The 13,890-nt window shown below is 39.3% G+C and overlaps 1 protein-coding gene across 1 annotated transcript in view; it reads left to right on the top strand.

Moving 5' to 3' along the window:
* The window catches only part of ESYT1 (extended synaptotagmin 1), an 86,231-nt gene that overhangs the window by 34,088 nt on the left and 38,253 nt on the right, over positions 1 to 13,890 (top strand). Inside the window, exons 2-7 of the mRNA XM_018560794.1 lie at positions 4,075 to 4,116; positions 5,556 to 5,690; positions 7,640 to 7,713; positions 8,120 to 8,192; positions 8,712 to 8,801; positions 9,967 to 10,022. Coding sequence (XP_018416296.1) covers positions 4,075 to 4,116; positions 5,556 to 5,690; positions 7,640 to 7,713; positions 8,120 to 8,192; positions 8,712 to 8,801; positions 9,967 to 10,022 — 470 coding nt within the window. The remainder of the gene's footprint in view (positions 1 to 4,074; positions 4,117 to 5,555; positions 5,691 to 7,639; positions 7,714 to 8,119; positions 8,193 to 8,711; positions 8,802 to 9,966; positions 10,023 to 13,890) is intronic.

Genomic DNA, 13,890 nt, shown 5'->3' with positions numbered 1-13,890 from the left:
TAATGTGATCATTACTCATTTCTTCTGTTGCACCTTGGAGAGGATGTGGTAATAACCACAGCTTAACTGCCTTGTGTGGCTTGTTCTGATTGTATTATGAACGGTTGAAGGAGCAAAGCTGAAAATTGTATTTATGAACGGTTTTTGCATTGTCCCTTGGTTACCGGACTATTATTCCGGAAAAGCAGCGCCAAACAAGAAGTGGTATGATGTGTGTATATAACCTTTTATAAAGCCTGTGCCCACCCCAAACTTTTTCGGCTACTGGCTTTTTAAATTTCAGATACTCAAGTGTCAAACTCTTCCTACCATAGCCATTATAAAGGCGGGGTAAGGCTTTCTCTGTATTGTAAATCATGACAAGAACCAGAGAGACTTCTGCATAATGACCATGGTGGGTGGAACTTAAAAGAAAAGGTTGTATACCTACCTACTGTAGCAAATGATTACACTTTCAATTTTGAAAGAGATTTAATAGCTTCCCAAGGAATATTATTTAATTTTTCAAAATGTCAAGCCTGCTGCTCACTTGCAATAATGACTCCAAATACAGTATCTCATGTATTTTTAATTAGGAACCAATCAAGAGACCTGATATTCCAGCCCACTGTATCATTCTTTTCTCTACTTGTGTAGCAATGGCTGCACTACAAAGTCTGGTGATATCTGCTGCAAACTGCCATTTTTATTTGAGCCTATATGTGGTAAGACAACATAGTCTACCACTCTGACATACTGTCCGCCCATCATAAAGGCTGCATTGCTTGTCTGATGATAACCAGATGTCATCTGTGATAGGTCAGCCCTTTCTTTTACTGATCTTTGTACAGGTCATCTACAAGGATGCATCTGTTTGCCAATTGATTATCTATTTCTGGTTAGTTCCAGATCAGCAAATCAATGCAGTTGTATGTTGTCAGAGGTAAACATTGCTCTAAGACAGTGTTTCTCAACCTTTTTTTCAATCACCCTTTAAAAGTATGCAAAATCTTGGGGCACCCTAGCCTCATATGTGAAGACCGGATAGTGGTCTGGTATGGGTTTTAAGGGGGGACCCCACGCAAAAACAGAAAAATCCATAGGATTTCCTCTTTCATATTAGGAGCCTCCTTCACATCAGAACCCCCATTTCATGTCAGGAGTCCCCCTCTCACGCTAAGAGCCTCTCCGCATATCAGAAGCCCCCCTTCAATTCCCCCTCTCACATAGGAGCCCTCTTCACAGCATAACACTCTGACAATTGTGAAGCACCACGGTTGAGAAAGGATGAGACATGAGATTGAAGGCCTGCTAGAGGTAAATAATTGCCGTATATGATGTTGTGACAGTAGATTTGGCCCAGGCTTGGGTGATCGCTCTCTGCCACCCTGACAATATTTCAAAGTTCACAATTAATAACTAGTAGCAGTAGTAGTTTCTGCTTTCTACTCCTGGGCCTTTTAAATCCTGAAGTGGTAAAGGAAAGTTTGATATGTCCTAAAAAACTTATTTTGGCTGCATCTTGAATGTCTACCTCCTGGCCCCCTGACACCGTCCCCCCCTTCCCCATCACTGTTACTGGCATTTATTAGCTGTCAAACTGGCAGCTAGTAATTGCTTTGTATTACGCAGCAGGTGCAGCTGTTAAAATGCAGCCAATTTTGTAGACAAATGTATTTGCAAATGTCATTGAGTAAATACAGGGATTGCATTGTTTCATTGTATTTGCTATTCAATGCAGATGTGAATCTAAGGTAATCTACATATGAATGAAAGAACAAATACTGTACAATGACACCAGAACCCTGATGTCAATTATTTTTATTTAACTGATTTGTTTAAATGATTTGAGCAGTGTATGGCCAGCTTTAGCCTTAGACTTGGTGATTATAATATACAAAAAAGGACCGTCTTGATATCATATGTAATTCTTCTCATGGTTGCTTTGAGCATTGCTACTTGTCTTTTAGTAACCGCTACTTGATGGTTGCTTTTGGTAACTGCTGCTTAATGGCTGCATTTCTTAAAAAAAGGGGGAAAATAACATGCACGTGTACTGAACACTGATGCAGAATGAGGCTTACAGTGATGCAGAGCGGGGTTTACAAGTAGTGCATGCTGCAACACATGGTATTGCGGTACTGTCAGGATGTCCTTCAAATCATTGGCATTGCAATGTACCTAGTGCAGGGTACCACACGCTAGGTGCACTGTTTGATAGTGTTTGCTAAATGCACAGTAACATTCGCTTAATGTAACGCTCTGCTGTGAATGGGTCTTATTTATTTTTTTAATTTGCCATCTACACGTATTTGGTTTTTATTTTCTTGTATACCTGTTGCCTGGTTTGACATATTCTCATTCAGAGATGTTCTCAAACGTGTAGTGGCTGTTTATCTGTGGACAAGTATTTTTAGATGTGGGCTTCATTCACCTTTTTTTTTATTTGGCTGGTGATCCTTGCTGTGTACCACCCGAAAAGAGGATGTGTGTTACCAGTGGCGTGTGTCCAACACTTACAGGAAAGCACTGCTTAGTAGTATCTGTTAATGTATTCTGCATTTGCCATTCTTTAGAGCTTGCTGTGGTCTTCACTCACGCTAGTGTATGGCTAGGCCTGTAAAGCAGACATGATGTCACCCTACGTGATTTGGAGTCTGATTGCAGCCAGACGGGGTACAGTGAGGGAATACTACACATACACTTTTTTTCCATTCTTGCCATTATTCGGCCTCTTCCGATTGTTTTATTATAATTTTCTTTTTCTCCATCTCTTTCATTAGCTTCTTCTCAGGCCAGCACCTCTCCCCTTCCTCTTTTCATACAAGTAACCTCAGTTTCCTCACCCACTGATGCTATCATCTGCACAAGATAGTCACATTTTCGTATGAAATAAACAAGCGGAAACTGTTATCAGTGAATAAACAGCACAGTGTGTTCTGCAGCCAAGGCCATTGCGTTGAGTACTGAAGTGATGTACACTACACGGGGCTTCATCATGATGGAAGATGTCAGTATATTCTCTTGGATTAGTTTTACCATGCCAGAAGGATAATGATTAAAGAAGAACTTTGGATAGAAATTGTATTAACCCCTGCAGTTGGTCTACCTCTGCAATACAAGGGTTAACTGCTCGTTTTTGCCTAGGGTCCAAAAAAAAGGTTATACTCACCCGAACCTCAGAGCCGACAGCTCTGCCTCCTCCTCTGCAGCGATGGCATGTCCCTTTTGGAATCCTCACGTCCAATACACTGTATTGAATGTGATGACTCGAGGATTCCTAGACCACTGCAAAGGAGCAGGGGAGATGCTCTAGGAACCAGTCTAAGAGCCAGCTGGCTCAGAGGTTTAGGTGAGTATAACTCTTTTTTTTTTTTGTACCTCATGCAAAAATGAGCAGGTAACCCTTGCAGCGTGGGGGTAGCCCCACTGCAAAGGTTAATCAAATTTCCGTCCATAGTTCTTTGAAGAAATTAAAGCTGGCCATACACGTGCCGTTTTTTCTCGTTCAAGAGTGAGAATACTTGGACAGTGTCTATATCTACTTGACTGCAGTCATTTTTCGCCTGACAATTTTCAGCTTTGCTCCTTCAACAAAAGTCAAATTGAAAAATCAACCTTTGTTTAATGGAGTGGTGCCACCAGGGCCACACACAGTTTCAGTCCTGCTGACCCTGAGGACATTAGAGCAGTGTATGGCACGCTTTAGAATTTATGTTCAATACTACCTTGTGGGTAATAGCTTTAAGAGGTAGACGCCACAGGAAGACTGAAGATTCTTTTATGGCAATTGGTGTCCTCTATAGGAAGAATAACATTGTGCATCAGATTTGATATCCGTAAAGTACCACTAAGGTTTGTACACATAGGTTCTTTTTTTTTATGTTCCTGAGGGATCTAAAAAGTGCGCTGAGCTGCATTCAAGAGCAGCCATGTTCATAGATGGTGTCTATGCAGTTTGGCACATCAAAGGTGTGTCATAGGCACATAGATAAACTCTCATTTAAATAAAACCCAAACTTGTAATCAATTATTATAATTACAAATTATCTCCAGAGAAAAAAAAAATCACATTGCATCTTTCTATTTCTGCAGGTAACTTTCCCTGATGTAGAGAAAGCAGAATGGCTGAACAAGGTAAGAATGTTCATCGTATCTCATTATGGGCCTTCACATATCAATACTGTATTGTATACTGCCAAAATGGGGGTCTCTTCTAGAGTATGTGAATGGATAGGGGATTGCTTGTTCTGCTGCCTTGGTGAAATCGAACTTGTGTCAATTTTTGTTTTGGATAATGTAGGGAACAGGTAACATTTTTGTTAGATTTTTATTACTGTCATTGACTCTATAATATAGGTCCCCTCTCACTGTTTACTCATTTGGTACCAGGGGCTATTTAACCTCTACTAAAAAAAAAAGTTTTGTTGCAGACTCTTTTGGAGACATTCCCCAATATTTTGTGTCTGTTTGAGCCCCACGCCACCAGGACAGAAAGTGAAAAGAACTATTTCTAGTGGGTTCACAGGTAGCATGCCCCAACAATGAAAAAATAATGCTGGATTTGGGCTTTACCACTTTAGCACCAACATACGTAAATTAACCTCCAGTATTAAAGTGGTTGAAACCAAGATCATGACTGTTGCAGCACCCAAGATCTTGATATTGTATTTTTACAGCCGCCACCCAGTTTTCACATACAAGGCGCTCTACAGCCGACCGATCACTTGAAAGGTGTTGAAGAGCATGCGATATCCTCTCCCCCTTCCCCTCCCCCTTACACCACTGCTGCCGGCTGTCCCGGGCTCCACTGTCCTTCATGCAGGCCCTAGACCAGCAGAGTGGGTGGATCAGAGGCAGATAAGCACCGATCTGCTCAACTCATGATCAGTAAAGGCTTGTGAAGCGTTGCCTATGGGCAATTTTGGGTGCTGTCGTTTTTTGCCATTTTACAGGCACCCACAAATTTTAAGGTTTGACATGTCTGGTATCTATTTACCCAACACAACCCTATCTATAATAATTTACAAAAACACTGGGTACCATATTGTGTTTGTGCGCACTAAAAGGCCCTTTTCGTTCAAAAAAAATGTTATCGTTTTGGGGGTTTTAAGCAAGTTTCTAGCCAATAATTCTGATTGTAACGTGTGCGCAAAATAAAATAATTGCTCAGTTAGCAAAGTGGTGAATGCTTACATCTGAATGTTAGACACAAATAATATCTACACCAGTATTCATAAATGAAAACTCTTGTTATCCGCTTTGCATTTAAAATTTCTGTATAATGTGCACAAGTTTTTTTTTTTTCTTCCTTTGACATCCAAGTCTAATGAAAGATACAATCGTGAAAGGGAATAGGCATATTATAATAATTATATTACTAAAGAATATAAAAAAGTTATTCCTTTTCTTGTACATTACAAGCAACTTTCTAAACATTGTTTATTTTAAGCATGAAAGTGAAGAATTTATGGAATTCTATGGACAGTACTCACACCTTCTCAAATACAACTGATCCTGAGGCACAATGTCATAAAAGTTTGATATATTTTGACTTGTGTACAACTTTCTTTCAGCTTCTAGCACAGATGTGGCCATTTATTGGGCAGTACCTTGAGAAGATGTTAATAGACACTATAGCCCCTTTGGTTCGCTCAAGCAATACTCACCTGTCCACTTTTTATTTTACAAAAATCAACGTTGGTCATAAGGTAAGAAACAAAATGGGATTCGGTAATGTTAGTAGGGAGGCTGGCTATTGTTATTTCTGTTAAACATTTAAAGCTGAGCTCCTAAATCTATACAGACAAAAGCGGACAACTGCACGGTACAACAATGCGCAAATTTTAACATATATGCGCGGATTCCGCTATTACTAAAGCCACAACGTGCAGAATCCGCCCACAATATCGCACTCTGACTATTTTGTGTGATGCGCACTATCGTACCGCGTGGACGCCGCACAAGTGTTAACAGTATACATTTAAATGTATTAATGTTTATGTTTTGTGCGTTTCCGTGCGTATGAATACACGCAGAAGACTGCTAATATGTGAACAGGGCCTACAAATTATCTTCAGCAAAGGCCTCCACAGACTCCTGAGCTCAACATCATTGAGTCTGTCTGCGTCTGAGACCTCCTAAATCCACAGAAATGTAGTTAGTTCTCCTAGATGTTTTGGACATGCTACTTGCCAATTACTTAAAAAACGTGTGTACATAGAACTAATGATGTTTTAAAAACAAAGAGGAGACGCATACAATAATGATTTGATTTCAATTGTTTTGTTTATGCTCTTTGTAGGTTAATTGATTAATAAAAACTATTCATTGCATCATATTTTTTTAAAGCATCTTCACTTTACAGCAGTTTTTTTAGAGTGCCTAAAATGTTTGCATTGTACTGTATTTATATTAGAATTAGATGGACATAACGTATTAGTGTTTTTTAAGAGAATCATGTCAGGAAGTCCAAAAACAGAAATGTTCCCACACAACAGGTTAAATCTGAGAAATGATGAAGTGTTGGATCTCCAATTTAACTTCTCTGACATCCTCCTTATGCTCTGTGTATAAATAGTGCGACTTCAAAGAGCACATTTGTTTCCAAGGACAGCACAAGCCAATCGGACAGCACCTGGCCTTGTAACGTCTTAGTTGGAAGTGAAGCAAGGCAAAACTACTTTTTTAGATTGTTTGGTATTCATGAACTTAAAGGAGAACTATGGGGTTAAGGCTTTTCCCCATAGTTCTCCTTAGGGTAACGGGAGGGAGTCTCATTGTCACAGATCGGCTAGAACTATGAGGTGAGTGTTTTTCACTCTCCTCATAGTTCTAGCCGACCTGTGACAGTCTCATTGTCACAGATCGGCTAGAACTATGAGGTGAGTGTTTTTCACTCTCCTCATAGTTCTAGCCGATCTGTGACAATGAGACTCCCTCCCGTTACCCTAAGGAGAACTATGGGGAAAAGCCTTAACCCCATAGTTCTCCTTAGGGTAACGGGAGGGAGTCTCATTGTCACAGATCGGCTAGAACTATGAGGTGAGTGTTTTTCACTCTCCTCATAGTTCTAGCCGATCTGTGACAATGAGACTCCCTCCCGTTACCCTAAGGAGAACTATGGGGAAAAGCCTTAACCCCATAGTTCTCCTTAGGGTAACGGGAGGGAGTCTCATTGTCACAGATCGGCTAGAACTATGAGGTGAGTGAAAAACACTCACCTCATAGTTCTCCTTTTAAACCTTATGGTTGAAATGTTGTAAAAACACTACTTTTCCTGCTGCCTATAGCAACCAATGCCATTCTAGCTTTCATATTCTATAGTATTTTTGGAGTGTACAAACAAAGAACAGTTTCCCATTCCAAAATTTGGTCCATGAATCCTAGTATATTTAATAAAACTACTTTGGCCTATTGTATTTACTTTAAAAATGGTTATTTCAGGTACATTGCTTGGAATGGCAATACATATCTTTTTTTGACATATTTATGTCTACAATTTGTTTTTATAGTTTAAAGTAGCCTATGTATTAAGTATTTAATAACAATGTTTAATATGTGAATTGTTTATGGCACCATTGAAACCTTGAAAATGTTTTGCGGTTAATGCTGCTTTTCATAGCAAGCCTCTTCTTACTGTGTTCTGTACTTTATGCAGGCGCCAAAGGTGATTGGTGTCAAAGCTCATACAGAAATGGACAAGAAGCAAATTATACTGGACCTGAATATCAGGCAAGTTATTATTGTTCTCCCATGTGTGTCCTTTTCCAAATTAAATAATATATGTTTATCGAGTTAAAGCAATTTTAAAGCCCAACGACAAGTGTGCATCATCTCCCCTTACAACTTAAAAATTGCATGACTCTTATACTTGCCTAATATGTGTTCTAGCTGCTGCCCTGTGGTAGCATGAGTGTGCCCACCATCTGGGGAGTATCTTCAGGCAGCAACATTGATTCTTTATACATGCTTCCTGGATGGTGACATGGGGTGAGGGGGGGATAATGCTTGGGTAAGGTGACAGTGTCTCTTTAAATTTAGCTATTTAAATCCATCCTAGATATGCTAATCACTGCTTGTCTGTACAGCCAGATGTCATTCAGCACACCACTGACTGACTTTCTTTTTCTCTGTTTAGCTATGTTGGAGATATGGAAATTGATGTGGAGGTGAAAAAGTATTTTTGTAAAGCTGGAGTGAAAGGTGTGCAGGTGAGTGGACCACAGGTGAAAATCGCAGGCCATGCATGTGGATTAAAGAATCTATAAATCTAAAATAAAAAGCGTACAAGCGTCACTTATCTTCTTGGCTACGTGATATATTTGTACAACTGTATACATCCTGCAATACCTGCACTGCTGATCCTATTTAGAAGCCATTTTCAGCTGTTACAAATGAAAGAAACTGTTCTGCTATGGGGTAGAATGAGAGCAGTGTACAGAAAAATGCTGCCATACAACCTTTCTCTTAGAGACATGCAGCTATCTTGAGCTCCAAAACATTTACATGTTCATCTGTGAATTTTTTAAAAGCTCTTCGATATAGGTAACCTTACCATTATCTGTGTGTATGTATATGTGTATGTATATGTGTGTGTGTATATATATATATATATATATTCTATATACAGCAGCACTTAAACTAGAAGTTGAAAAGACTTATCTGTCTTTAATCTGACTTTAATTTCATTACACCAAAATAACACTGCTATGCTTTTTTTTTTTTGCCAGCTGCATGGGATGCTGAGAGTCATCTTAGAACCTCTTATTGGTGATGTCCCTATTGTTGGCGCAATAACATTATTCTTCATCCGACGCCCGGTATGTCAACAATTAAATAAGCTGTTTACTCACATGCTGCTGATATTATATATTTGTATGGTTAGTTCTTTGGTGAAATGTTTGAATCTACAGATTTGATCTACTGGAATTGAGAAGTAAACTGTAAGACATGCAGCAGAGTGAAGGTGTGGCACATAAACTGTCAAGATTGTTACTTTCATTACATAAACTGGTTTAGCAACCTGACCACTGCAATGTAGTTTGTATAAGTGCTTCCGTCCAGTTTCTGTTTTCAGTTTTAGTTTTTTGTTTTTGCTTAATTACAGTTTATTAGAGAACATTCAGAAGTAGAAAATCACAGCATACAGACAATTTAGAGTGAATTTAGAACAGCCAATGAATGTTCCGCAGAGGTAAATGGTTACCTTGGAGATCTGGCGACATTACACCAGTGTGAGAATGAAATAGAAGTGAGGAAAATGAAAAAAGAAGTAGGCAAAGTTTGGGGGTCCACCCCTTTGGTGTAAGACCATACACAGTGGACATAAAATGTCCACTGCCTGTATTTATACGTATATGCTGGGTTTCAATCCTACCGCCTTAATTTCGCACTTGAACTGAATCCAAAACCTTCTCCCTTTTTTTTTCTTTAGAATAGGGGAGCGTTATAACATGTCGGCTTTCTTTTTGTCATCTGTTTCCTGTTGGGAGATTTCCCTTCACTTTCTGTCGAATAAGCCACAACAGGAAGTGAGGGAAATCTCTGGTGGTCAGCAGAGTAACAAGAACTAGTGTCCCCAAGCGTTCTCATCTATTTCTGTTCTTGAGACAACCCAAAATTTGATTTTCTGTCACTTTCAGTGGTAATGGTCACCAGGACAAATAAGGAGGGTGAATAAAGAAGACATACAGCAATAAAAACCTGATAGGTGTTCTAATACCTCTCCACTTTATCTAAAACTAAAAAAAAAGCTTTTGAGTTCAGTTGCACCTTAAGGCTTGTAGACCCTACTTGTGTTTTAGTTTGATAACATAACTGATCTGTGTTTGTGCTGATTTATGTGATAAATGATTCTTGGATGTGACCAGGCTGTATTAGTAACAAACTTTGTAAATGTCTCATTATGGAAGTAGTATGCATTATTTGCATTTTTCTTTACATGCTGCCCAACTGAACCAGTGTTTTCTTGTCTTTCCCTTTTAGATGCTGGATTTAAACTGGACAGGTCTCACAAACTTACTGGATATACCTGGACTGAAGTAAGTATTCCTTTTTTTGCATTTTAAAGGTATTTTATTGCTTTTATTAAACATTAGAAAAGTAAAATGACAATCCGTTACATGTGACAGGCAATTTTATAATAGTCTATTTTTTAGTTCTGATACAAACAACCTTGAGATATCTAATTTAGAGTAGGTCGAGATATTTCAGTGGGGGCTAGTAGGTTAGTTGTGTCCTGTATATTTACCCACCATATTGCATCACATTTTTGTGGGCATTCTCTGGATGTATAGGTAAGCTTGTACAATGGAAGTATACAGTTAACCAATCCCTTCCACTCATCAAGTGTTGGGTGTCGTTCTCTTCTTCAGTGTATAGCTATCAATTTTTGAGCAGGGTAAATAGAGTTTTCAATGATGAAGGTACCTTGATCTCTTCACTCCGTCCCAAAATACACTGAAGTGGGTTACACATATTCAATAAGCAAAATGTCTTGCTAATTTCAGGCCATTCCCACATTATGTGACATTTGGCCTAGGAAAGGAATAAGTAGTCCTTACCTAGGTTTCTTTATGAGCCCAGCTGTTGACAACTAATGCAATGACAGCAGTTTAGAAGGTTCATGTTTGGGCTTCAGACCAGACTAGTCTTTATTTAAAGTGACACTAAACTCAGGAGTTAATTCTTAAAAATTAGGGATGCACAGATACTTTTTCGAGTACCAGTGCAGATACTTGGCATTTTCATGAGAACTACCAGGGTTGCAGCGGTTGCAGCTGGGACCTGGCTCTGGCACTCCACCACTGCCCTGAAATCATTAGTCTGTATTGTTTTAGAAAAACTGTCACATGACAATAAACAAAAATGTATCAGTACTCGTACTTGTAAGTACTCGGCAAGGACCAGTACTCGTACTCATAAAACTGGTATCTGTGCATCCCTTTATATATATTTATAAAAACAAAATCGTACATTAAAACAGAGATGTACAAATCCCAGGAGCTCCGTGTGCTCCTTACAAATGACAGTGGCCTCCTAATTTTTGAATTTTTCTCTAGTATAGTCTTGGAGCTCAAAAGTATCGGTACATGTACTCGTACTTGTACCGAGTACTGTACTTGGTATCTGTGCAACCCTATTAAAAATGCATTCTTGTACCTTAACTATTAAGAAAAATGTATCTTATTTGTTTGCCCCTTGGCTTAAGATCCACAAATCATCTCTGAATTCTGTGTGTGTGTTGTAAAATGTAAATTAGTCCCCGCTCCAAACTCTCTTCTATGATGGACTACTACCTCCAATACAAATTCGAAAACTAACCATGAGATTGTAGTCCATCAGAGGAGTGAGCTGGGAGTGGTGGCTACTTTATAGCACACACAGGGACCATGGGGAACAAAAGTAGCCAGCCTTCAGAAGAAAGGAAAGCGTCGGTACAAATTCAGAAATGATTTGAGGATCTACAGCTGAGTGATACACAAATAGGATATATTGTTGTTAATAGTTTAAGGTACTTGAATGAGTTTTTAAGATTTAATTCCTGAGTTTAGTGTCACTTTAGGCCAGGGTGACAGGTTCTCTTGACATAAGGTCCCCACCACTGATACTTACCATCCCTATGCTTTCCCCAGTACTCCATCCACGTGGTGGAGCGCTGAGCCTATACCTTGTGTAAGCTCTATGTCGGTCTGTGGCTGAGTTCACACGGGTTTACCTTCTCCCCCAGATCAGTTTTCGTGGCTGGGGATTGGATGCTCAGGCCAGAGCACTGGATTTTTAGGAGTAAGGGAAGAAAGTGATGTGCTCCTTTATAACCAGATGTACCAGGTATTTGTGAGGGACCTCACAGATAAATGGAACAGCAGTGGGGAAGTTTTCTGTTAGAGAGAACCACTTTGCCCATCCTCTTTACCCTAATTGTATCACAATGTAATAACACCTTAGCCAATAACACCCACTGATCGTGTTCTGTGCTCAGATGTTGATTTTTCCTGTACAATGATTGTATTTGCACTTTGCATTGTATGCCACAGTGTTCTTGGGCCTGGAACCAGGATTTTGAACATGGCTCAAGTAGTAGTGACTATACTGTAGGCACCCAAGGGGGTGGGTTTGAGGGATTTGTTTTATTATTACAGGTGTGCTTTAAATGCACCTATTAAAAATAAAAGGAGGTAACTATTCTCTGTACCTGAGACTAGAATGTGCTACCTTTTTCAAATGGGACCAGTGCAGTGTTTAGTACCCTTTTCTCCTTGACAACTTTTGCAATTATCTGTGGCCATTTAATATCTTATATATATCTTATTCCATCTAGCTGCAGTGACTGTTGGCTGTTTTGTATGTGCTGCTGAACCTGTTAGTTAATGAAGTTCATATAACCAGGATTAGTCTGTTTAGTAACAGACCTGTAAGTTTGATGCTTTCCTTCTCTGAACAGAAGTCTATTGTCTGTGTTGAGTGTGGAATAAGATGACTGAGGCTACGAGGGCTACTGCTGGGTCACATTAAAGTCAGCTACTTTTGAAAAGAATATTATCTTTGACTTATACAGTTGTCTCTGTATTAGCCCAGCACTGATTGTGTGCAAGCCACATGCACAGCATGTCCTGTCCTTTTAGTTTACACTAGGGAATCTATTAGTTGCTTTGTAAATATGATTCATCTCTACAAAATGGGATGTATCACCATCTTAAAAGACCAGAAAATATATTTTGTGGTTTTAAAATACACATTCCATCTCATCATCATTGTGGTATGAATTAGAAATTTCCCTTATTTTTCTATTCAGGGAAATGATGTGAAAACACGTTGTAGGCTTATGGTAATTTTGATGTGGTACTCAGATAGTTTACACATGCTTCCTGTACCATCTTTCCATTATTAATTACATGTACAGATTTGTTGAATTTCCCCCTACTGGCTTTCAGCTTTTCATTTAGTCATTCAGTCTCTTAATCAGCAACTGCTGAGATTAAAAATCTCAAGCACACAGAGTCAGCCCTGACTAGTAGGCTGAAGGGGGAACAATAAGATGCAGCACTACCAAGTAGCAAGCAGGCCTTGAATGTGTAATAAGCAAGTCTAGCTGGTCCCTGTGTAATTACAAGCTATGCAAAAAAACAACATTTTTACTCTTCGATCATTTTCATCGAGAAGTTTCAAAACCTACATAACAGGTGTATATGGGTAACAAGGGTTACAAATTGTTAGGGTTGCAACATCACAAAATACAAGGTATAAAAGTATTGACCATTGTATATCTAAAGAAAAAATTATTTGCTGAGCCAATCGTGGCTATTCAGTCATTCAGGCAAAAAGATATGAAGTACAAAAAAAGTGGGGAGGAGGGACAGGGACCAGAGCTGAAGTGGGGAAGGGATTGGGTAAAGCTACCAATACGCTAGTAGATTTCCAACTAAAAAGATCTTTCTTTACCAATGAAAGATCTTTCTGCCATCAGACACTAGACGAATGTCTAACAAAACTTTGTTCTTAATTTAACATTCGATTTTGGAATGAATGGAGTTTCCCGAGCGAAAACCACATTCACTGTTAGAACTTCGTTCAAGAAAAAATTTCCATCCCGCTTCGAGTTTTTTCGTCACTACGGTCTAAATGGATTGTAGATTTGACCCCATCAACTAATAGAAAGGGGAAAGAAATGTATTTCGTACAAAAGTTCTTTAACCCTTTCGCTGCCAAGGACGTACGTCGTACGGAGCTACAAAAGTGCTTCCAGCTGGCCAGCTCAGTACGTCGTACGGACCTGGCATTTACAGTTCTACTATAAGCTGATGGTCGCTTTAGTGACCATCAGCTTATAGTAGAACTGTTCAGCAGACTGTCCCCTTTAAATTAATAGCTGTCATCAGCGGCTCACAAGCCGCTGATGACCGCTAATTT

The sequence above is a fragment of the Nanorana parkeri genome, unplaced genomic scaffold (genome assembly GCF_000935625.1).
Source record: "Nanorana parkeri isolate BGI_ZX_2015 unplaced genomic scaffold, ASM93562v1 scaffold478, whole genome shotgun sequence".
Classification (NCBI taxonomy): domain Eukaryota; kingdom Metazoa; phylum Chordata; class Amphibia; order Anura; family Dicroglossidae; genus Nanorana; species Nanorana parkeri.
This window is presented reverse-complemented; position numbering and strand designations above follow the sequence as displayed.